General features: G+C 36.2%; 1 protein-coding gene across 3 annotated transcripts in view; it reads right to left on the minus strand.

Annotated features, from left to right (window-relative positions):
- pip5k1bb (phosphatidylinositol-4-phosphate 5-kinase, type I, beta b) overlaps nt 1-24,934 on the minus strand; it is a 193,581-nt gene that overhangs the window by 24,672 nt on the left and 143,975 nt on the right. For all 3 annotated transcript variants that reach the window (XM_039750765.1, XM_039750764.1, XM_039750766.1), the window contains 5 exons: nt 22,312-22,611; nt 11,483-11,688; nt 8,019-8,102; nt 4,757-4,805; nt 760-844 (listed from right to left, as the gene is read on the minus strand). In XM_039750765.1, the coding sequence (XP_039606699.1) occupies nt 760-844; nt 4,757-4,805; nt 8,019-8,102; nt 11,483-11,688; nt 22,312-22,611 (724 nt within the window). The remainder of the gene's footprint in view (nt 1-759; nt 845-4,756; nt 4,806-8,018; nt 8,103-11,482; nt 11,689-22,311; nt 22,612-24,934) is intronic.

The raw sequence follows: 24,934 nt of genomic DNA on the forward strand, positions 1-24,934 counted from the left end.
TCCTGCCTTGTGCCCTGTGTTGGCTGGGATTGGCTCCAGCAGACCTCCGTGACCCTGTATTCGGATTCAGCGGGTTAGAAAATGGATGGATGGATGTTTTCTCTACTTTCGGTGATTTAATAGAAAGGAAAATATTAAAGAGTAGCTGTGGTTTAAGCAAATCTCATTTGAATGTATGTGGGTTGTATCTCTGCTCTTGGCTGGTAATGTGGTACTTTTGTCTCCTCAGTGTAAACTGGTCTATATTTGCTGCCTTGTGTTAAGTTGAAAAAAGAAGAACCATCATCTCAAAATGTGAGGCGATGGTCCTCCTCTTGAAAAAGTATAGTTTGCCTTCTGCAGGAGAAAAAGAAGAAGATGCTTGGGACTCTAATGAGAATGGTCACTGGTTATTTTGGAGTTGTACTAGGAGATGTTCCAAGGACAGATATTCATCACAGTAGAAATATTAAATCTATCAACTATCCTGGAAACCTCAGTAAACTACTCAGGATGAGGTGGTGCTGCTGCTAATAATAGGGATGTCTTGTTATACTTGCTCAGCCTGTTCTGAATGTAATCTTCTCAAAGACAAATGAATAGAAAATGAAATAATGAGATCTTGACTTTATTCTACGGGGTTTTGAATAATTTGGAAAAGTTAACGAAAAAAATATATTTTTTGATAGATTTATATAATTGCAGACTAATCAATCCAAAGAAAAAAAAAAGTAGAGCAATGGACAAGCTTAATATGTCATTGTACTAGACATGACTTACGCTGAATCTTCTTGAAAACACGGGTGCTCATGAACTTTAGGAATCTGTCTGAGTAGAAACTTGGTCTATGTACTGACACGGAGTCCTACAGAAGAGAATAAAATACAAACTTTAGAGCTGATTCACTGGACACTTTGTTAAATATTTTTCAGAATAATTCCCTGTACTATAAGTGAAAAGGAATACCTTTTAGAAACTAGAGAAAAGAATGCTTCATGTTTCTTATTTAATATGGAGAAATAAATATCTACACATACACTGTGAAAGATGTGAAAAACATAGGGACCAGTTCTATTAAAAACTTTATACCAAATACTTTAGAGGGATAAAACACAAGGTATCACAGTCAAATTCATGTTAAAGCATTCCAGATTTTCAAAAGTAGTCATAATAGTAATACTATTTGAGCATGTAAAGAGTACATTCTTACTTAAATGGTCACCATTCTCAAGTACTATGATAAACACCGTCCCACCCTGAGAACTTACAAGATAAAAGACTTGTCCAGATGCTTAAAATATTAATTACAGTTCTCCTTTTACTTTTAAATAGCAGTTGCCTACAACTGTACACTTTCAACTGGTTTCAGACAAATGTACTTCCTTGTTTCTTCAAGACATATACTGTGCTGTAAAAAAAGTATTTCTCCCATTTGACATTCTCCATTAAGGCATGTTTTTCACAGTGACTGGTTTTATACTTTCGAAACAATGCCCAATATTAGATAAAGGAGCTCTTTTTTTGATTTGATTGAATTTATTAAAATCAAAAAGCACTCCATACACAACTCATGTTTTACAAAAAGAAAAAATGAAAAAGGTTCAGATAAAGGAGCTCTTAATGAACAAGACACATTTAATTTCCTTTTAAATTATTGATTAAAGAACTTTGCCTAATGGAACGAACAATTCAAAGATTAATTTGAAAAAACACTTTCACCACTGGAATCAAAAATTGCTTATGCCACTATCAGCAGATACAACTGCGGTCCGTCTTTTCCTGTACTTACCAAACAATTTCTCACAGCATCATGGAGAAATTCTTTCTTGCAGAATTTATTTTCCTTTTCAGTAATATTTGTTAGTTTTATATTTCTGGCTATAAATTTGGTTAGGCTATTCCAAAACTCCAAATTTAATTTTTCTTTGAGCATTTTTACATCCCTCTCTTACAGCAAGACACAGGTACACTAAAGGCTTCTGCTGTTTGATAGATAACTGTAGTTTTACCCAAGGAATCCACTGCTGAATTTTTGGTGAACTCAGTATCATATCATTTCAAGGAGTGACAGTACAACCTCTATTTCTAACAAATAGAATTACATTTTTACAGTAGAACACACTAGCTCTTCTTTAGACATATCTAGGCACAAGCCAGCCAAAAAGTTCCACTTTTGACTCATTTGTGCATGGAACGTATGTCCAGAACTCTTTATAAATAATCATGGTATATCTCAACCAATCTAAGGCAAGCACTCATGCTTTTTTTCAGTAAATTGTAGTTCTATCTTGCTATTCTTTTTTGGATCGTGTTTTATGTCCAGTGTCCTTGTCATAACCTAACAACAATGAATTATATACAAAACGTGGTTGTGCATTCTATTATTTCTGTTTCTTCAATAATGGTACTAACAAGAAAAGGCCAGTTGCTTAATCAACTCTAAAATTTGCAGAGGTAATCAGCAGCAGGCAGAATGTGAGTCCTCTATAAAGCGTTGTTGTTAGAGCCTAAGACACTTAGGAATGGAACCCTTCACAGGCTGATATCAAAACTCATTTTTGGAAGTTTCTAGATATTTATTTTAATGATAATATAACATGCTTCTATGATTTGTATACTGTAATTAAACAGATCTACAATATGTTAAGTATAGCTGGCTTAAATCGGTTTTCACTGCTAACCAAAATACACTCACCTAAAGGATTATTAGGAACACCTGTTCAATTTCTCATTAATGCAATTATCTAATCAACCAATCACATGGCAGTTGCTTCAATGCATTTAGGGGTGTGGTCCTGGTCAAGACAATCTCCTGAACTCCAAACTGAATGTCAGAATGGGAAAGAAAGGTGATTTAAGCAGTTTTGAGCGTGGCATGGTTTTTGGTGCTAGACGGGCTGGTCTGAGTATTTCACTATCTGTTCAGTTACTGGGATTTTCACGCACAACCACTTCTAGGGTTTACAAAGAATGGTGTGAAAAGGGAAAAACATCCAGTATGCAGCAGTCCTGTGGGCGAAAATGCCTTGTTGATGCTAGAGGTCAGAGGAGAATGGGCCGACTGATTCAAGCTGATAGAAGAGCAACTTTGACTGAAATAACCACTCGTTACAACCGAGGTATGCAGCAAAGCATTTGTGAAGCCACAACACGCACAACCTTGAGGCGGATGGGCTACAACAGCAGAATACCCCACCGGGTACCACTCATCTCCACTACAAATAGGAAAAAGAGGCTACAATTTGCACGAGCTCACCAAAATTGGACAGTTGAAGACTGGAAAAATGTTGCCTGGTCTGATGAGTCTCGATTTCTATTGAGACATTCAAATGGTAGAGTCAGAATTTGGCGTAAACAGAATGAGAACATGGATCCATCATGCCTTGTTACCACTGTGCAGGCTGGTGGTGGTGGTGTAATGGTGTGGGGGATGTTTTCTTGGCACACTTTAGGCCCCTTAGTGCCAATTGGGCATCGTTTAAATGCCACGGGCTACCTGAGGCATTGTTTCTGACCATGTCCATCCGTTCATGACCACCATGTACCCATCCTCTGATGGCTACTTCCAGCAGGATAATGCACCACGTCACAAAGCTCGAATCATTTCAAATTGGTTTCTTGAACATGACAATGAGTTCACTGTACTAAAATGGCCCCACAGTCACCAGATCTCAACCCAACAGAGCATCTTTGGGATGTGGTGGAATGGGAGCTTCATGCCCTGGATGTGCATCCCACAAATCTCCATCAACTGCAAGATGCTATCCTATCAATATGGGCCAACATTTCTAAAGAATGCTTTCAGCGCCTTGTTGAATCAATGCCACGTAGAATTAAGGCAGTTGTGAAGGCGAAAGGGAGTCAAACACCGTATTAGTATGGCGTTCCTAATAATCCTTTAGGTGAGTGTATACAAACAGCGGCAGAATACTCAAACTCATTACTCATACACATTTTTTGAGTTCACTAGGGTAACATGCAGATTTTCCCCAATTCAATTTTACATGTCAATTATTTTGCACACCTGACAAATAAAATAAGCATTTAACTTTAGTCTTTTTTCTCTGTTTCACAAATCATCATTTATAAACTACTAAACACTTCTAAAAGGTCAAATCAAATTTACTGTGAAAAAGAACAATGTGTAGAATAATTACAACATAATTGTTACAAACAATGAAAATGTCGTATTGTTTATAGTTTCTTCATTTGACCCATACTAATTAATTTACTGTCATAAACAAATACTTGTATGTGTTTTAGTTTAAACAATGATCTGGTCCATTATTGTGCCCATAAATGAGAACAGAGCAAGCTGGAATAAAAATCTTACTTCCTGTCCTGCTATAATCCATCAAGCTTTTGGTTCCCACATATTTGCGGTCCTATTTATCAAGCAACAGGACAGTAGTATGGCTATTCCTTGGTATATGTTTCATAACAATGTATGCCACAGTACGGAAATCATAACTATAAACAGCATGGTGCCCTTGCAACATTTGAGATACAATTGGTTACATTGCTTTTATTTTTCCAATTGGAGCACAAGCGGGTGATGTGACTCGCTCATGGTCACATAGTGTCAGTAGTGGCATTTGATCCACAACCTCAGGGTTTGAAGTCCAAAGTCCTAATCACTGCACCACACTGCCTGACGTCCACTGCTAGTCCATCTAATGAGAACAGAACTCTGTGACTTGTCAGCCACCTATTACACAAGGTTCACATATATTCCAAAGGCTTTTATTTTTGCTTTTGAGAGATTAATAAAACTTACACCATCATATACTAGTGCTTTCCAGGAGTGTTCCAGCTTCTTGATGAACCTTCAAGGGGAAAAAAAGAATGTTGTAAGAATAAAAATAAATTTAATCCTATGGCAGTGTTGCACATAATTTGATCCAAAATGGGAGTGGTTGATACAGTGATGTGTCATGATAAACTGTGAGATGATCACACCCCTGTTGGACACTCACTCTTTCTAACTGAACTTTCAAGCTGACATTGGCTAAGTGAATTTATGTTAATATGGAGGTAACACCTGGTAGTAGCATTTTTCACACTGTGATTATCAGATTCAAGGTCGAGAACATAAAGACACTCACTAATACTAAGGTCATCATCTTAGTCATGGTGAGAAGAAAACACAAAGAGTGGGCAAGCACATGGTCAGGTACTGGCAAAAAACACAAACATGAATCAAGGAAAAATAATAACAAAAGGGTGAAGCAGAAATGAAGGCCATAAAAAAGGACCAGGAACAAAAGCAAAAGCAATACATACCAAAGCAAAAAACAACTAGGAATAAGAAAAGAAGCCACTGCCTGTAACTGTGAGAAGCTTTAAATGTCAGCATTTTCAGATGTCAGTTAGTTGTGCCATTTTTGGAATGTAAGATGGCAACTGTCATACCTGCCCACTGTAAGCGACCTTGAGGTGCATTCTCTGCATTTTGCCATGTGATATGCATCAGTTGCAGATGTTTGTTAATTTTATTACTTCATCGTTTTTCAACTTAACATGGTCTTTTTCTCTCAACAGGCCAACAATGAAAATGTAGCCAATACAGGCAGCAAAGCTGCAGAGGGCTAGAAACCCACTCAGTGAACACAAATATAACACCACTCAAGTATCAGCCTTATTTATTTTGTCACTGTGTGATCCCCTCTTTACTTGTGACCACAGCTAAAGGGTGGTTAACTCTCTTCACAGAGGAAAATGCAGCAAAAAAACAATTAAAGAAGACATCTCAGAGAATGAGAAAACTAATTCTTATATGTCAAAAGAAATCACGTGTGCTAGGAAATGTGTGTCCATTATTTATTTAGAGATTCCAAACATGGTTACAGAAGCCCCACATTTTAGGACAGTTACGAGGAAGATTCAAATGTGAAGATTCAAAAACGTTTAAAACAATGCTTTTAAACAGATAAATGCATGAAAATTTACATTTGAGCAGTGTTATAGCCATCAACATCAATTGTTTCAATGTGAATATTTTATAAATAATTGTTATATTGCTATAAACTCACAATGATAATAAAATAAAATGTTGTGACTAATATACTGAAGAATACAACTATTACAATTCACTCAAAAATTTACAATTTGTTACATTAATATACATTAAAATGGTCACATTTGCTGACTTTATGTAACTATTACTAACCATACTACTTTTAAGTAATGTGCACCTGAAGTAATATAAGTTTTCATGGATTGCCTTATACAGTATCATGAAATTTTTCAGAACTTTTCTACATTTTCTAGGATATGTTTTGACAGGTAATTGTAAAAATGGATAAAGTTAGGAGATCTGCATAAAAGAATAACCACCTTTGCCACAATTTTGAAAACTGTTTCTGGTGATCCCACACTTTTGCACAAGGGAGAAGAATCTGAAAGATGCAAAGAAAGATATCCCCCCTCCGAGTACTGCAGGTTTTGTGTTTATGGAAGCTAATTTATAGTGGGCTGTTTCTGATTTATCTGGGAAAATGTAGTACACAATACATCACAAAAACAACCTTTCCTTGATCAAAAGACAACACAGACAATGAACAGTAACCATAGGATTAATTTCAGTGCATAAAAGTGAACAGTCTGAGGGCTGTAATTTTCTTAAATATCCTTAAGCTTTGTTTATAGTCCCATTTAAGTGTTTATGGTATTTGTGCTATAATTTAAGAGTTATTTTACAAAAAAAAAATATTTACTGTATATAGCACATTTTTATACATAAAAGTAGCTCAAAGTGCTTTGCAATATTAATAGCTAAAAGTAGTTAGAAAAAAAGTAAAAATTAAAGAACAGTTATATGTATAACATAATGTCCAGCTTAATTACAAACTATGGTCAGATGGCCAAGGATGACAGGAAAATGAAAACTCCAATTGGCAGGATGTTAGAGAAAATAAATCTGTTGGGTTCCAAATCTTTTTGCTCCTTTTTAAAAACTCAAGCCTTTTACTGTACATTTGAAACTCAAACCAAAAACAAATACATCACCTTATAATCACTGTAATTTCATTTTCTCATTCTCTGTCCAGGCCTTCAATGTACCAGTTGTTTTACCTTTTAAATGCAGTTTGGCTATAAACACAACAACTGCTTACATTTGTATGACAGCTACACTTATTTGTGTGCCATCTGTAGTCAAACAGGTCCCAATCTATGTTTTTGTCTTGTGCCGAGTTTTTTATATCATTTTTCAGTGTTTTTTATTGTCTATTCATTTACTCCTCTTTGCCTAATAATTCTGCTTGAGTTAAAACGGTTTTAAATCAGATCTTGATGTCTCTGTATCTGATCAAGTGTTAACTTGTGTGTTTATTTTTAATATCTAGACAATCAGCTGTTCCATTTTCACTATGTCTTTCTTCTCTAGCTGTTAGTCTCAGTTCAGTAATAATGTGACCAACTTCTGAAATTCAAGTACTGGTGGATTTTCAGTACTCATTAATATTCCTGTTCTCAAAATGCTATTTACCATCAGTCTTTAATGGGACATAAAGATCTGTTTTTGCATGTATTGAAATGACACTGTAATTGTATTTAACCAGTATGTTAATCAGTAAATGTTTGTTAAGTTCTAACGGTATTTAAGTAATATCTGGTTCAAGGAAAAGCTATTTAATTTATATATGGGTTGGTTCCATTCAGGGATGACATGGTGGTGCAGTGGTTAAAACAACTGTCTCACAGCTCTAAGATAGTGAGATTTAATTCTATCTAGGTGTGAAGTTTTTATGTTGTCTCCATGGATTTGGTCTTTTTCTCTCCTTCACACACACACACACAGGGACAGTTAAGCATTACCAATGACTGTAAAATGTACAGCATGTCTTTTGACTCAGGCATACACAAGTAGAAAATGAAAACAATGAATAAACCAGGCTGAAAATCAACGTGGGCCCCTGAAATTGTGAGGGCATCTGCATTATTAATCATTGTGTCACTTTTTTTTAATATCATGTTTTCAGAATATACATGATCTGGCAGTAATTTTGTTAAATCAAAACAATCAGTTTAGGTATTACCTGTAAGATTGTAAGATGTCTATTATGCCTAAAAATATAAGCAACCTTTCTTCTTTGTGTGTTCTGGCTGGAATGCCGCCCATTCTGTAAATTGAAAAAGAATGAAAAAACAAACTATAATATTTCAAAATATTTGTAAAACATTATAGTATTATACAATCGTCTTGCCAAAGAATGAGTGTAATGTTTAGATGGTTTAATAAACTTAAAACTTTGTTTTAAATTGTAAGATGGTTTTGTCCAGAACTGTTGTTTAAAAAAAAAAAACTCCAAAGAACTATCTCCTGCTTGTTCTCATTACCACTTAGAAACATCTAGAATGGTTTTCTGGACAGTTCTATGATTTGGATCTCTCCATGTAACTATTGCCAACCTTTTGCCAGACTCCACATTTTCATATCTGAGGAGGAAATGGAGGAAAGGTCAGTTCCAACAGGTTTTTATTCAGTTATGGTAGAGGTGATGAGACTTCTGAGTCTCTGGCCTAGTTAAGCTTTAGAAGCACATCTTGTTCTAACAACCAGAAAAAAAGAACAGAATAGAGCCTGCTGCCATTAGGCCTCCAAGATCCCCTACGGCTTGCATCTCTTACTGTGACCCTGTATATGCAGAGAATTCATTACAACCTTCTCTTAAAGAATAAGTTTGGAATTTTTCAAGTCAAAACTATTTCTTCACAATCATAGTATATATTATTATTGTTTGCTACATGAAATTATGTTCTAATGTGAAACATTAAAAAAAATACCATGTCAGTTCTTACAGTTTAAAATGGAATTTAAGGAGTACAAGTCCAAATGTGAAAACAAATACCTTAAATTTACTGAATACATCTGCTTTGAAGTGGCTATGATTTTGAATTAAGAAAACATGCCTTTCCGCATTTCTGAGGTATGCTTGTGAAAACAGAAGGAAACTAGAAGCAACTCATTTTCTAACTAATTCTTGCTAATATTTTCTTAATGTATGGACATTTTTCCCCCATTTATTTATTACTGATCACAGCAGCTATTGTGAACAGAAATTTACTCATGTGAATCACCAATCACTAATTGACCCAAGCCTCACTGTAGCTTCAGGTTGCATATTTCTCTCCTTTTGCCTCTCCTTTCTATTTCAAGAACAATAAGTTCTGCCATGGCTTATAACAACTGTGTCTGCCATGTTTTTGTGCTTGCTAACTTCCAGCTTTATGCTCTTCACCTACAGCTTACTCGGTTTACTCTGTGCCATCTTTTCTTTTCTCCACATGGAAACTGGTGCAGACTGTGTGTTAATTAACAGTGTAATGCTATTACTGGTGATTGTGGCGTGATTGTGGCAGGGGCGGCTTTTCACCTATAACATTGTGTTGTTATACAGTATATTACATATCCTATGGATAGGAGATTCACACCATGGCAAGATGGTGCATGTTGGTCAAACGTGCATGTACCAGTTCCACTGCATTTTTTACGCATGACAATAAATATGAATTGAAAACAATAAATTGCATTCTTTATCAAAGCCTTATATTTGGGAAAGAGCCAGTCCCACCTGCATGTTGATACTAAGTTCACAATGCAAATCACTCAAAATAATGTGATGTGCTGTTTCGTGTGTACAAACTTAAAAAAAATACTAGGAAAATAAAAACGTTTGATCATACGACAGAGGTAAATCCAAATGAAACAGACTAAACTGCCACAAAAAAAGAAAGAATTTTATATAGAGCATGCTGAGCTGCTCTCATTGAGAATATGATAATAAAAAGAACAACTGATGATGAGGTTTTTAATGACTAAAAGTAATTAGTAACTTTCAAGGGTTTTCCTTGGTTGACATTACAGTATTCTCAAGCCCTTAATATGATGTGGTTATTTTGAGTAGCAATTTAAAATCGACTCTATAAATTATCAATATAGCATTACCAAATACTGCTGCTGGTGCGGTCCCCTGTTAATACAGAATCCTGCAGCAATCACTACTTATCCATTTACATTTACTTATTTGGCTGATGCCTTTATCCAGGGCAACTTACAACATTTGAGGTACAATTGCCTACATTTGTTTATTTGTCCAATTGGAGCACAGGCAGGTAAAGTTACTTGTTTATGGTCACAGTGTCAGTAGCGGAATTTGATCCCACAATCTTTAACCACTATGCCACATAATGTCCATAATCGCTTCCCTGCTGTAGGTATTTTCCATGGCTCATGACTAAAATAACTGGAGATTATTTCAGATTTGTCTATGATATTCTTTATCACACATAAAAAAGTTTATGCATGATTAAAATTCTGACATTTTAATGTGGATTTCTTGTAAAATGGCAGAATCTTACAAATATGTTTGTTTTAATTCAAAAAACAACATGAATACTCTAAGTATCCCATCTCCTTTAGAAAACCACCCATCTAAACTCAAAACAAACATTCCTTATGTCTATATGCTACAAATAAAGGTATGACTTTTTGATTTTTTTTTTTTTTTTTTAGAAACTTTTGTTTCTAAAACTAGACTATATAAGAAACTGACCAAAGCAACACAAGAACATTTGATATAGAATACGTCTTTCACAAAGTTTTATTAAAAAGCAGGTCAATTGTGTCAAACACAAAAAAGTCACTCATTTCATCAGTATCTACAGTATGTTGGCTTTGAAGGCAGGATTTCTTAAATCAGAAAAGGGTATCATTTCTGCATTGTTTAAAAATCATACAATTGTTACAAGTCAATGCAACCATAGGAATGCTACAGATAATTCCATCCATACATTTTTAAATCTGTTTCTACATTTATTATGAGGGTTCCTTACGTTGACAGTAAACTGTGTTTAAATCCTAGTGCAGTCACTCTGAGCAGTTTACAAGTTGACCCTTTATCTGCATTGTTTTTTTGCTAGATTATTCTAGTTTGCCTCTCACATTCTAAAGACACATACTGTATGTTAGCAGAGAGTGAAAGACTCAGTGGAATGCAATGAACTGCTGCCTTCTATGCATGGCTCCTGCCTTGCAGCCAGTATAATAATTCCGGTGTGTTAAACCGTGTGCATCAAAATGTGAAGTACAGAAAAACAGAATATTTGCATTGCTTTTAAAAATACCAGGTTAAACATATCTTGGCATTTCTAAAAGTATGATTGAAACTTTCTCATCAAGATTCACTAATGTCAAATTCATTATACATGAGTACGTTTTCCTTTTTCCTTGGTGTTAAAGTAAAAAAAGTGGCACTGCAATTCACTTTGCTTTGTGCAACTAATTTCCTGGAACTACAGGGACATAATTACTGTCAACACCATAGATTCATGCAAACTGATCGCCTTATGTTATTTTACAACAGTAACAACATTTATTTACATAGCACATTTTCATACAATGTAGCTCAACGTGCTTTACAAGATGTCAAAGAGAAAGTTACAAGAAAAGAAAAACGATTCAAATTAGATTAGATTTTATAAGATAAAGGCCAAGACTCACGTGCTATCTGTTGTTACAGTGTCCCCTGACCTTCCACTTCCTTGAATTGACTCCATTGCTGTTGAGTACAGAACTTTCTGTGGACCTGGTTTTTTCCCATCCATAGTCCCTTGTAAATTTTCTCCATGGCTGTCTTTTGGACTCTGGTCTAAAATATGGATCCCCAATAGCAAACTGTAGTCCATGATTTTAAAGCTTTCCAGCACCTGGAAAAATTAAAGATACAATGCAAAACACATAAAACGATAACCGAGAAATATGAAACACATAACAAACTTACTATCATGGTATTATTATTAGTTATTGTTGGTTTGGAATACCCATTGAATTCCTACAAAATTAATAATGACTATTAAAGGCGGTATAGTAAAAGAGTTATAAGTACCATCACAGGGAAAGATTAAAATACATTTGGTTGACCTGTAAATGGTGATATAGTAGTGATAGTAGTATCTATGTAATAGATTCTTGTGTAAGATCAATTTCTTTGACATGAGCACAGACGTCTGTAACAGGCCTGTGGCATCTTCGATTTGTTTACTGCATAATTCTTTGGCAGGAGATCTATTGATGCAAATCAGGCAGGAAGAACAGGCATTTTAGAAAACCAAAACAATTTTGATGATTAATTGTTCACTAATATCGGGTAATAAATAATGTCATGATATTGTATGGATATCACAACAACTTAAAATACCAGTATTTTTCATATATTGGGAAAATTATTTTCATATATAGGATATATTTGTTATTTTATCATATAAAGTACAGTGACCAGTTACTAACTCAAACTACATAATGTTAAGCTAACAGGTTCTGTTTTCACAAGGACAGTCCAGATTTTTGTGTACTAGTTTCCAGTTAGGAAAGCAGTATTAGCATACGGTTAAAAACCAACCAACGTTCCAGTGCAGCACTCTTTAAATGTCCATTTCTACATATAAACCTCACCCCCTCCTTCTCCTCCTCTATTTCCAATCTTCCTTCATCAGGGGGTAAAATAAAACAATATACTGCATACTGTCCATCACATTGTAAAAAAGGCAGCAGTAGTACTCAAAATGCATACTTTGTAACTAATTATGTAAAATATACTTGAATACTGTACCCAGCTCAATATAACAATCCAGTGTCCATACAGCAGCAATCTATGATGTGCAGTACTGAATGTGAGTCACTTATTTATTTCTATACAAATAGGAATAATCAGGATTTGAGACAATTCACATCTGAGAGGAAAAGAAAAATATAAGAAAACTTTGCTTTATCACAGGAACTCTCAGGCAAGGGCCCAAAATACATAAGGGGAGACAGTCAAAGTAAAAAAAAAATTAAGCCTAGGCCGAACCATGTTTATTTAGAAATGTATTAAAAATACCTTCGACTGTATGTGGATGCTTAAAAATGATCCTGCAGTATATGACCATCAAATGTTTATCCTTGTTTAGCACTTAAAAATATAATAATTTAGCTGTGTGACTATCATGACTTTTGGGTATCAGGCATTGAAAATCCAGTCCTCGTGATTTCAATGAGAAAAACATTTACATTCATGTGACCAGTCACTAATGAAACAAAGATGAGTTTCATTTAGAGAGAGAATGTCAGACAAAGGTACACTTTACTTACTAAAGGTGGCTTTAGTTAGAATGAGTCACAGGCATATTATTTATTGTTAAGCTTGATATAAATATTTGTGAAATGAAGGTCACTGCCTGAAAACAACTATGTCATACTAATAGACAAGGTATGTTTCAGTTAATCCCTTGAAACTTAAAGAAACTAATTTTATTTATTTTTAAAGAAATGACTAACTACTATTGAAGGCGTAAGAAATTTAGTGCACTTATGACATCTGGCAAACATAAAAAAAACTGAAAGAAAATGGGGGAAAAAAAACTTTTAACAATTCATGTTTTATTTTATTGTATATTTTCATTAACTATTCTCTATTTTTTATGAGAATTATCAGGGCAACTGAATTATTTGTTGTGTAATAGACCAGATGTCTTTAAAGTTCTGCACGTCCAGTTTTTTTTAATATTTAAATCAGAAGAAGAAAAGTTGCCACTCCTATGAAAGGGTGTAACATTCTTGCAAAATACAATTGAGCTAAACAGACTGTGTTAGAGAAATGGTCAAAAACATTCAAAAGCTATGCTCTATGCAGAAAATGTAATATGATAAGGAGATGTGAGCACACAACTCATATTTATGAGAGCAAACTGTTTAACTGATGTACTGCACTTTCAGTAATCCACCTTAATAAAAGGACGAGTGTCTGCGTGTCTGTAAATGTGTGTCCATCCAGTTGCTATGTCCCTGTCAGTGCAACACATACGCATAACAAACATCATGTAGTAATAAAATGTATTAATTGCCTTTTCAAATCCCACACCATATAACAGAGGCATATGCATTGTATTTGTCATTCCAGCAGATGGCACATCACAATCATTTATAATAACGCATTATCACTGTAATGTTTGTGATGTGCCATCTGTTAAAATGACAAATACAATGCATTTTATTACTACATGCATTACAAAACACATCATTAATAGATTTAGCACTCCAAATGTTCACACTGATGTTTACTTTAATTACTTAGATTTCACCCTGTCTTAGATGGGTAGCACAGCTAGTAATGCAGTAATGGACACCATCATTGTATTATAGGCATTTGGGGTACTGGAGTATGTTCCAGCAGCGCTGGGCACAAAACAGAACCAGCCATGTATAGGATGCTATTTTATGGCAAAGCATAATCACACATACCTATACTCTTTACTTCCGAGTTACCAAATAGCCTTACAAGTATGTCTTTTCTATACACAAGCACCAACTCTAAGAATCCAACAAGGACAAATGGGAGAATTCACTGCAATGACATTCTATCCTGCTTTACAAATATGTTTACAGATTAATATGTCAATATATTTATAATTTTAAACTCCTTGTTTTTTGGTTCAGGATTCTTTCACAGGTCAAACAGACTCTTAGCAAACTATATCCTTGTACATATGCGCAAGTTTCTGTATTTATGTCTGCCTTGTGATAGACTAGTTCTACTTCTAGGAGTTATTTCTGCAATGTTTGTCTCTGAATAACTTTCATTTTGACTGGTTTCAAAAATAAAAAGACACATTTACCACAGGATATAACATTCTCAATCCAAATTATGCTCTTGGCTGGAGTCTATCCTGGGGGCAGTAGTCCTTGCAGAGCCCACTTACAGTCACAACCTCACAGAGACCAATTTGGAACCACTAATTATACTACAAGACAATCTATGCAGATACAAGAACAATATGCAAACTCCATACTAACTGACAGTAAGCTGGGTGTGGGATTTAAACTTAGGACACAAGATCCTTATATAGGCTGTGTTACCCACTATATCACTGTGCAACCCAAGACACATTATTGGCAATCTAATACTGTTTCAAATTGGTAAGCATGTTGGAATACATATAAAAATTTCAATCTAATTTATAATGTAAAAATTTCTTGAAATAATTTTCTACTTGGATCAGAAACATTTGGTGCAAACTATGGCATGGCACAACTGAAAGCTCTAATTTAAGAAGGATACAAAATATGAAAAAATAATTTTGGTTGTCATTTTCGCATTAAAGAGTGCACAATCTCAAAACACAACTTAGGCAAAATTTTATTCAAATAATGTCAAACAGGACTAACAGTAATAAAAACACATTTTGTGCACATTTTGTTTTCATTGCATGCTTTAACAAGTTTTAAATAACCAACATGGCTTCAGGAATCATTGATGTAGATCAAATCAGTCAACGCTGACTACTGCCATAATCAACCATGTTTATTAATGTACAAAACATACATTTTTAAAAAGAGTAATACAAAAAGTATGGGAACTTGCACAAACAACTCTAACATACAATTTCTTCACAATGAGACCAAAATTAACCTTTTTAATATATCAGTACTGTAATTACCCATGGCAATTTTTCTCCTATAAATAAAACAGTATTTACATAAAATTAAAAGTAGAATTTATAGGTGCAAATGAGAAACGCAGATGAAATCTAAGAGTTTACCTTATTAGTACTGCTCAGTCAGATACTGACGTACACACACACACACACACACAAAACTTTAGCCAGGTGTTTTCGCCAGGTATTCCTTCGTAGAACCATTCAGTTAAGAATACTTTGCTATCTCTATTAGTTGTACCTACCTATCTTACCAAAGCTTTAGTTGAGGGTGGCCTTCTAAGTGGAATGAAATGGGTATCTTTTGAAAATGTACAGTGCCACTGTGATGTCTTTGCTCTAGAGAGTATGTATGAGTGTGTGTATACAGTATGTCTGTTTGAGAGAGAGAAGATGTGCCCTGCTCAGACTTTTGCCTTGTATTTGATACCTCTTCAATAGTTTATCATGTTCAATTGACACAGCTGGATGAATGATTTTCTGAATCACTGAATATTTTTCAAAGTGTCAGTTATGAGATTAGATACGATTAGACACAAATTGACACAAAACATCCACCACCTTGTTGGGCTACTATCCAGACCAGTGTTTCCCAACCTCGGTCCTAGGAGTACCCTGTGGCTACAGGTTTTTGTTACAACCAGATTCCTAATCAGTGACAACATCTGATAACATTGATCTCATTTAATTAGCTGGTATTTTCTTTCTTTTATTTTACATTCAGAAAAGCACAACAGCGTGATTTTTACATTTATAAGACATTTAGAAATATTTCTGCTTTGCTACAGATTTAAATGCTTAACTCTCTTTTGTTGATTGATCATTATATTTTGTCCTTTCTCTCTGCAGTTTTTCCCCTTCATTGTATCTTATTAATGACATGAGGAGAGCAGACACGCTGGCAAACAACACTGAATAATCAAAGGCTGCAAGTACTATAGCATCAGACCCACTAATTAGTAAATAATGGATTAATTAAACAATTAGAACACCTAGAAAAGTAGAATGAAAATCAAGATGAAAATAATACATTATTTCCATAGAAACTGCTTGGTACATTTTAATATATATATATATATATATATATATATATATATATATATATATATATATATATATATATATATATATATTATAAAACATTGCGAGATAAGGGATTGACACGTGGTACTTACCTGAACTTCTTCTCATCAACAGAAATCAAGAAGAAAAATAATCCCTGCAACTTCCGGGTTCCAAAATGGCCGTGATGATGTCACTTCCGGCCCATCAGGATGACGTTGTTTCCGGTTCCTGCTGCAGCGTCACACCATGCCAACCATTTCCTATCACATGTTCTTGTTTTGTTATATAACCGCCATTTTGTCTCAGTAAATTGGTTCATTGTATTCCAAGACTGAATCATTTCTTTTTTTCTTATTGTATGGACGACAATATACGGGGAAGGATTATTTTCCACCATAATTGGCGTAATTGGCAGGATTTTTTTGTTTCAATATGTCAGAGGAACAGGACCTAAACACCGTTTTAAACACCATTATGGGAGATCTACAAACCTTGAAGATCCAAATGGGTGAGACGAGGACCCAATTAGCCGAAGCGGAGGCTCATGCGGCAGCTGGAGTACGGACAGAGGTTGCTCTGTCACAACCCATTGCGCTGACAACACTGACCGAATCAGACGACATTGAGACATATTTTTTTATCTTCAAGCATACCGCTAAGCGGAACGCATTGGCCGAGGTCAGAGTGGGCGTACCAACTGGCTCCCTACCTGAAGGGAACGGCGCAGAGAGCCTATTATGATTTAACTGAGGTGCAGGCTGCTGATTATGACACTCTTAAATTAGCAGTATTCAAACGCTACGGCGTATCTCCAGAGCAGCAGGCAAGAGAATGGAGGGAGTGGTAGTTCGACCCAGAGAGGCCACTGAGAACCCAGGGCTTTGAAGCCTGGGGAAAAGTCTGTCGTTGGCTACGGCCCGACATCAATAATTCTCATAAAATGGCCGAGCTTCTTGCGTGTGAGACCTTTGTGCATGCCCTCCCTGAACATATTGCTCAGCAAGTCCGGAAACATAACTTCGACGACATGAATACTTTAATCAAAATCGCGGAGCACCATTGGGCGGCTTGCAAATCAGGGTGATCAGAATGGTTCTCTCGCCGTACCCAACAGGCACGTGGGGCAGCTCCTGAGCACCCCCCCGACAAGCTCCCGAACCTGCCGTTCGTAGCAGGATAGACCAGCTAATCTTCCCCCCCAAGTGTGGGGAGATTGGACATCTATCCCCTAACTGTTCCTACGATCCCATGGATTGCTTGTTGGTGAGGGAAGAAAGGTATTGTGCCCACAATGAATAACCCTTTGTCTCTTCCTTATACAGGTGCAGTTATTATAAATGGCAGAAAGGTAAGGGCTACGTTTGATTCCGGGAGTAACATTTCTATTGTTGCTGCTCATTTCATTTTACCGCAACAGTGTACTAAGATAAAAACTAGTCTTAAATATATTCACAGGGATATCCAGTATTATAAGACAGCCAGATGTGTAGTGGCAATAAATCGTAACCTGACAAGCATGATCATGATTGTATTACCGGATCCCCCGTTTCCAGTCATACTTGGTAGAGACTGGAATAAAATTATCAGCGGTAAAAACGTAACTGTACCAAAGAAATATTTAGGCTTAGTCATGGAGAATACTGCTCTGACTGCCTCCACGCCATGTCCCACAGTAGCACGGACTGATACAAGTACCCAATTCGAAGAAATCGATGTCCCATGGTCCTCTGCGGGAGCTAATGCAGTTAACGTGCAGGACGTGGAGGCAGAAGTCCCTCCCCTTCAGGTCGCGCAGGACCCAATTCAAAATTTATCTTCACAATTCCATTTAACACCTTCATCATTTAAAAGAGAACAGTGGAACGATGATTCCTTAAAATTTGCTAGGAATGCTATAGTGTCCACTGAGGGTTATGCAACTCTGGATCCCATGCCACCGATGCCGTTCTTTGTAATTAAAAATGATTTATTATATAGAGTGGCAGAACATGGGGGTGAAGTGTGAGCATTGCTGCTAATTCCATGCACTTTTCGGCGATAAGTGTGTGAATTGGCACATGCTCACCTTCTAGGAGCCCATTTAGGCTCTGATAAAACTTTAGAGAGAATAAAACTCTGATTTTATTGGCCGGGAATAAATGAGGAGGTCCGGCTATTTTGTGCTTCCTGTCCGGAATGTCAACTTCGCCAGATTCCAAGACGGACTCCAGCTCCTCTTGTTCCCCTTATTGATATCCCATTTGAACGAGTCGGTATCGATCTGGTAGGACCCTTAGAACCCTCGTTAAAAGGATTTAAATATATTTTGGTGTTAATTGATTATGCCACTCGCTTTCCAGAAGCTGTTCCGTTGCGCTCAGCTAGTACAAAAAACATTGCACGGGAATTAGTAGGGATATTTGCTCGTGTTGGGATCCCCAAAGAGGTTTTAACAGACCAAGGGACTCCTTTCACTTTGGAGACGTTCAGGGAGATAGTCAAATTACTCTGTATAAAACATCTGAAAATGTCGGTCTATCATCCCCAAATTGACAGGTTGGTAGAATGTTTTAATCAAACGTTGAAACAGATGTTACGTAAGGTAGTTAACGAGGATGGAAGAAACTGGGATCAGTTGCTTCCTCTCATTTTGTTTGCTTACCGGGAAGTCCCGCAGACCTCTACAGGTTTGTCTCCTTTTGAACTATTATATGGAAGACAACCCGTCAAAGAGCCTAAAGGCGAGTGAAACATCGCGAGATAAGGTATTGTCACGTGGTACTTACCTGAACTTCTCATCAACAGAAATCAAGAAGAAAAATAATCCCCTCAACTTCCGGTTTCCAAAACGGCCGTGATGATGTCACTTCTGGCCAACCCTGATGACGCCATTTCCGGCACACACAATTCACCTCACTTCCGGCCCATTAGGATGACGTTGTTTCCGGTTCCTGCTGCAGCGTCACACTATGTCAACCATTTCCTGTCACATGTTCTTGTTTTGTTATATAACCACGATTTTGTCCCAGTAAATTGGTTCATTGTATTCCAAGACTTTGAATCACTTCTTTTTTTCTTATTCTCTGGACGACAATATACGGAGATGGTCCCCAAAACTTTGTTTGGTCTTTGTGAAGGATTATTTTCCACCACTATATATATATATTTTACCAAACTTAGTTTTCTAATTTCTATATTGTTCCCAAAACACAGAATTTGGGAAATAACACATCACTTAATTAGCCCAGGAGTCCAATTAAAAACAGAAGCTGGTTGGAACAAAAACCTGCAGCCACAGTGTGCCCCCAAGACCGAGGTTGGGAAACACTGATCTAGACTGACCAAGGAGAGCTTACTTTCCTCTGCCTGCTTTCTCAAACACCTGCGATGCAGTTGTCACAATGTACACAAGCACTAAATAATGACTCTGCCTTCAGTTAGTATGTGTGCTTTTGCCTAACAAATAATACATTTTATTTATTCATAGGCGCCTTTCTAAACACTTAAGAACACTAAACAAAAGATAAAACACATATTATAAACTAAAAATACAAAAATTGAAATCAGACAGAACAATTGTAATCAAAAAGAAAAACCAGTCTTAAAAAAGATGAGTTTTAAGTTTAGATTTGAAAAGTGAGAATGAATCAATATTTCTTAGCTTGGATGTTATTCAGCAACTGAATGCTCTGCTCCCCATGGTGTTAAGACAGACGAAGGGGACAGTCAAGTGAATGGAAGTAGAGGGTCTAAGGGTGCGGGAGGGAATGGCAACATGGAGGAGGTCGGACAGATATGGAGGGGCAAGGCTGTGGATAGCCTTAAATGTTAACAGGAGAATTTTTAAATCAATGTGGTACTTAACTGGAAGCTGCTGCAAGATGGGAGTGATATGGTGAATAGAGGAGGTTCTAATAATGATGCGGGCAGCTGAATTCTGGACCAGCTGAAGCAAAGAAAAGGGAATTGCACTAATCCAGATGAGAAGTGACAAGACTATGAACAATGATAGCAGTTGTATGGGGAGTGAGGGAGGGGCGAATACAATTAATGTTAGGCAAGTGGAAATAAGCAGACTGGGAGATGTTATTGATGTAAGACTGAAGATAAAGTACTATCAAGAATGAAACAGAGACTCTTAACCTGTGGGGAAGGCAAAACAGAAGAATTATCAATAACAAATGAAACATTTTTGGATAATGTTGATTTTGTACTCAGTTTTATCACTATTTAATTTAAGAAAATTTGAAGAAAACCAGGATTTAATTTCTGCTATGCAGTTAATAAGTGAGGAGGGTGGAAAGGAAAAAGTAGGTTTGCTAGTGAGGTAAAGCTCGGGTGTCATCAGCGTAACATTGGAAGTTAATGTTATATTTACAAAAGATATTGCCGAGGGGAAGGAGGTAAATAATGAAAAGGAGGGGCCCCAGGTCAGAGCCCTCAACAGCGGTGGGTTGGGATGTGAAAGCTGAATGAACTGAGTGTGGCCTAAAAGATAGGATCTGAACCAATCTAGTGGAGTGTGGGTAAAGCCAATCAAAGATAATCTATTGAGAAGAATAGTGTGACAAATAGTGTCAAATGGCCCCAAGGCCATTAGACTCCTAAATAACTGACTGGAATTTATAACCATGGTTCACCTCATTCTATCTACCTCACACAACTATTTGACTTGTCCATCACACACATACCTGCACATTACACTTTATACTTCTGTTCTGTTTTCATACTTTATACTGCCTCTATTACTTATTATCTATCTGCTACTTATTATTTATGTTTATCTTGATATGTTGGTTTTGTCATTTGGTGTGGACAGCAAAGAAAGAATTTAATTGTACAGGGAAATGTGTTTCCTTACTGTGCATATAACAATAAGCTTTGAACTTGAAATGCCGCACTTAGATCAAGAAGGATGAGAACAGTGATTAAACCAGAACCAACTGCCATAAGGAGGTTGTTAGTAATTTTGATAAGTGCCATTTCTGTACTATTATAGGGGCCGAAAACCAAACTGGAACTGTTCATAAAAATCGTTTTGTGATAAATAAGAATGTAGTTGTATAGCCATTATTTTTTCAAGAATTTTGGAAATAAAGGGTAGATTAGAAATAGGATGAAAATTACTGAAATTAGTAGAATCGACACCAGGTTTATTCAATATTGGTATTATTGCAGCAGTTTTAAAAGATGAAGGAACAGCTCTAGAGATAAGAGAGGAGCGAATTATAGCAGAAATAAGAGGGACCAAAAAAGGGAGGCAGTGCCATGAGACGAGTTAAAATGATGACACCATCATGTGTCTAAAAGATGTGAAAATGTAAATAAACAAAGAAATAAATACATAATACAATATTAACAGTATCAGAATGCAAACACTTTATATTGCTAGTTGCACCATCAAGGCTAGTGAGCGTGTCTATGAATTGAAGATGCATTAGAAATAATAGATAAAGCAAACAGCTATTAATAGAAACATTCTTTAAACACGTAATGCCATTTATAGTCTCAGTAGTTATAAAATAACTATACATACTGAGAACTGAAAAGCATCAAGAAAAGCATCACACCATAGAACAATGTATGCAAATATGCAATTTAGAGTGTAATATGTAAAGTAAGATATTTATTATTAAACTGTGATTCAGCTGTTTATGACATACTCATACTAAATCTGGCAAAACTGCATATTTGATATTTTAAATGTTTTTTTAAAGTTTTAACATATCCTGACCTAACTTAGTTAAATAAGTTTAACCTGATTTTACTGTATTTAAGACATATAAAATAATATTAATGTCAAGTAACACTTACCCTACAGTCTCTCTCTACTGTTTTCATTAAGGCATTGTGAGTTTCTGCATCAAAATACAAGCCTTCATGCATATCTTGTAAAAAATCCAAGTCCTTAAAGGTAGGGCATGATTTTTCACGTTCCTTGCGTGATGCTCTGCGCTTATAGGTTGAGCCTTTCAAATCGTACTTATAATGCATTTTCACTGAACGTGGCAATATATTGTTCATTACAACAATCCTAATGTTTATTCCACCTGACTGTACACAGTAGAGGCCATAAAACTTTGGCAGCAGTGTCCTTGGATTCTGATTGAGATTCTGGTAAAGAAAAGAGATAAACTATTAAAAGATCAAGTTTAAATACATATGAAAAAGGAACAGGACAAAAAAATACAAAAATATTTAACTTGACAAAGTGCTGCTTAATATAAAATAGTAATTAAAATGCAAATCATCCATTAAATACCTGCACTTATTTTATTTTTACATTTATCTAATTGAAGTATGTCCAGAATTTCTACCTAAACTTCATTATATTTTTCAAGCAATATGTTAATATTTGTTCTTGGCAATGTATAGCTATCTCTTGCAATCTGTAGTAGTTAGGGATGCAGGAATCCTGTGAATGCAAAAATCCACGAATAAGTTTTGGGCCCCCCACCTTACCTTCACAAGCCTTACCAATAACATACAGTCATTATTTAACAAATTCTAGATAACAGGTTTGTTTTATATATAAACACCCAAGAAAAAGTAAAACAATATGTAATTACTGTACTGTATGCTATACTGTACTGCAACAGTAACATACAGAGTTGTCACACCCACTGCTGTAGCTGAACCATTGGCTTAACACTAGAATCCTGTATGCCTATGAAAAAACTCATTATCCCAGACCACCTTAAATTTCTTCGCACCTCTCTGTCACCTTCTTTTGTTTTGCAAATGTCTCTTTATCTGGCAGTGAGGTGCCTGGAGTTATATAGGGTAAATAATACATTGTTATTTGGAATACATACACAGATCATTGTAGACATGATATGTAAGTGTAGGATCGCAAGAAATGCTGAACACATACCTAAAGCAGAAACTTTTTCCATGTTATTCTAATAATGACGTGAAGTGTATAATGTGTGAAGACTTTAGTCCAAATATCAAATAAACATGTGCGCTTTTATTCAAGAATACTACCAAAGAAAAAAAATTAATAATTCGATTTACATGTTGCTGTCAATGAGTTAAAAACCCAAGCTCAAATGTCAGTTCACAGGAAGTTGATAGGAAGTTGATATGTATTCTTGAATGATGTAGAGGTAATAATTGCTGTCTTATAACCCACAGGTTCCGGGTTTGAGCCTGGGTGGTCTGCTTTTTAAGTAGTGAGCTGCTATTATTGTTACTATAATATAATAAAAACGTACATTTGATACGAGTCTGTAAGACCCGGTGTAAATTTTGGCTACTTGTAAAAGTTAGCGCTTGGTTTTTAATTATTCAGTTTTATTTTGTCAATGTTCAAGTGGTACAAGGAACTTGCCTCTCCCTCTCTGAGATGATGGCATTTATCTCCATTCTTTTCATAACAGCAGCAATGGATACAGCTGATGCTGTGCTTGATGCCTGCTCAGATGTTGTACCGACAATCGAAGATATGATGTCCCATGACCCCTATCAGACTACCCTTGCAGCATTTATACTTTGACAACAAAGACACCTGTGAAGAATGTGTGAAAACAGCAAATTTGTTGTGATCTCGGACAACTGGCAACGTTTCATTGAAAACTGCATTTTGAGCTATATCCCAGGACAAAGACTTTCCGAGTCTGTGGTCATAAAGCTTATGGAACCGTTTCTGGACAAAGACAGAACCATAACCATAGACAGCGTCTTCACAGCAGTTTTGCTGGCTAATAGACTGCTGCCCCACAACACAACTCTGCTTGGCACCATAAAGTAAAATGGGACTTCCACCTGCAACTAAAGTCACTTCAGTATGTGAGCAATTTGCCACTCTAGTGTTTAGATCTGGCAGTGCCCTGGTGATGGTGTACATGCCCAAAAAGAAGGAGCCTTTGATTTCAGTCTGTAAGAGCCAATGTAAAGTATTGCTACCTGTAAAAGAGAATTGCTGAAGGGATATAAGCAGACACACAAACACTGGTGAATCACGTCTTCTTGGTATCTTGTTGTCACTTGAATTTTTTATTATCGAGTTTTATCTATACTAATAAAAGGCAAAGCCCTCACTGACTGACTGACTGACTCATCACTAATTCTCCAACTTCCCGTGTAGGTAGAGGGCTGAAATTTGGCAGGCTCATTCCTTACAGCTTACTTACAAAAGTTAGGCAGGTTTCATTTCGAAATTCTATGCGTAACGGTCATAACTGGAACCTACTTATGTACATATATACGGCCATAGCCTGCAGCTTGGTCGCCATATGAGGCGGAGTTGCGTCCCTCATCGTCACGCCTCCCACGTAATTGACTGCCTGCCCATATAAGGCTGTCCATCAGCGGCAAAACAATAGAAACACTCTGCCGCTAAATATTCGCTGGTGAAGGACTGTGCTTATGCAAACGAAGATGAGATGGTCAGGGTGGTGTTTGGCACAAACTGAGCGAAAGTGCGAGAGAAACT

The sequence above is a fragment of the Polypterus senegalus genome, chromosome 4, assembly GCF_016835505.1.
Source record: "Polypterus senegalus isolate Bchr_013 chromosome 4, ASM1683550v1, whole genome shotgun sequence".
NCBI classification, from domain to species: domain Eukaryota; kingdom Metazoa; phylum Chordata; class Cladistia; order Polypteriformes; family Polypteridae; genus Polypterus; species Polypterus senegalus.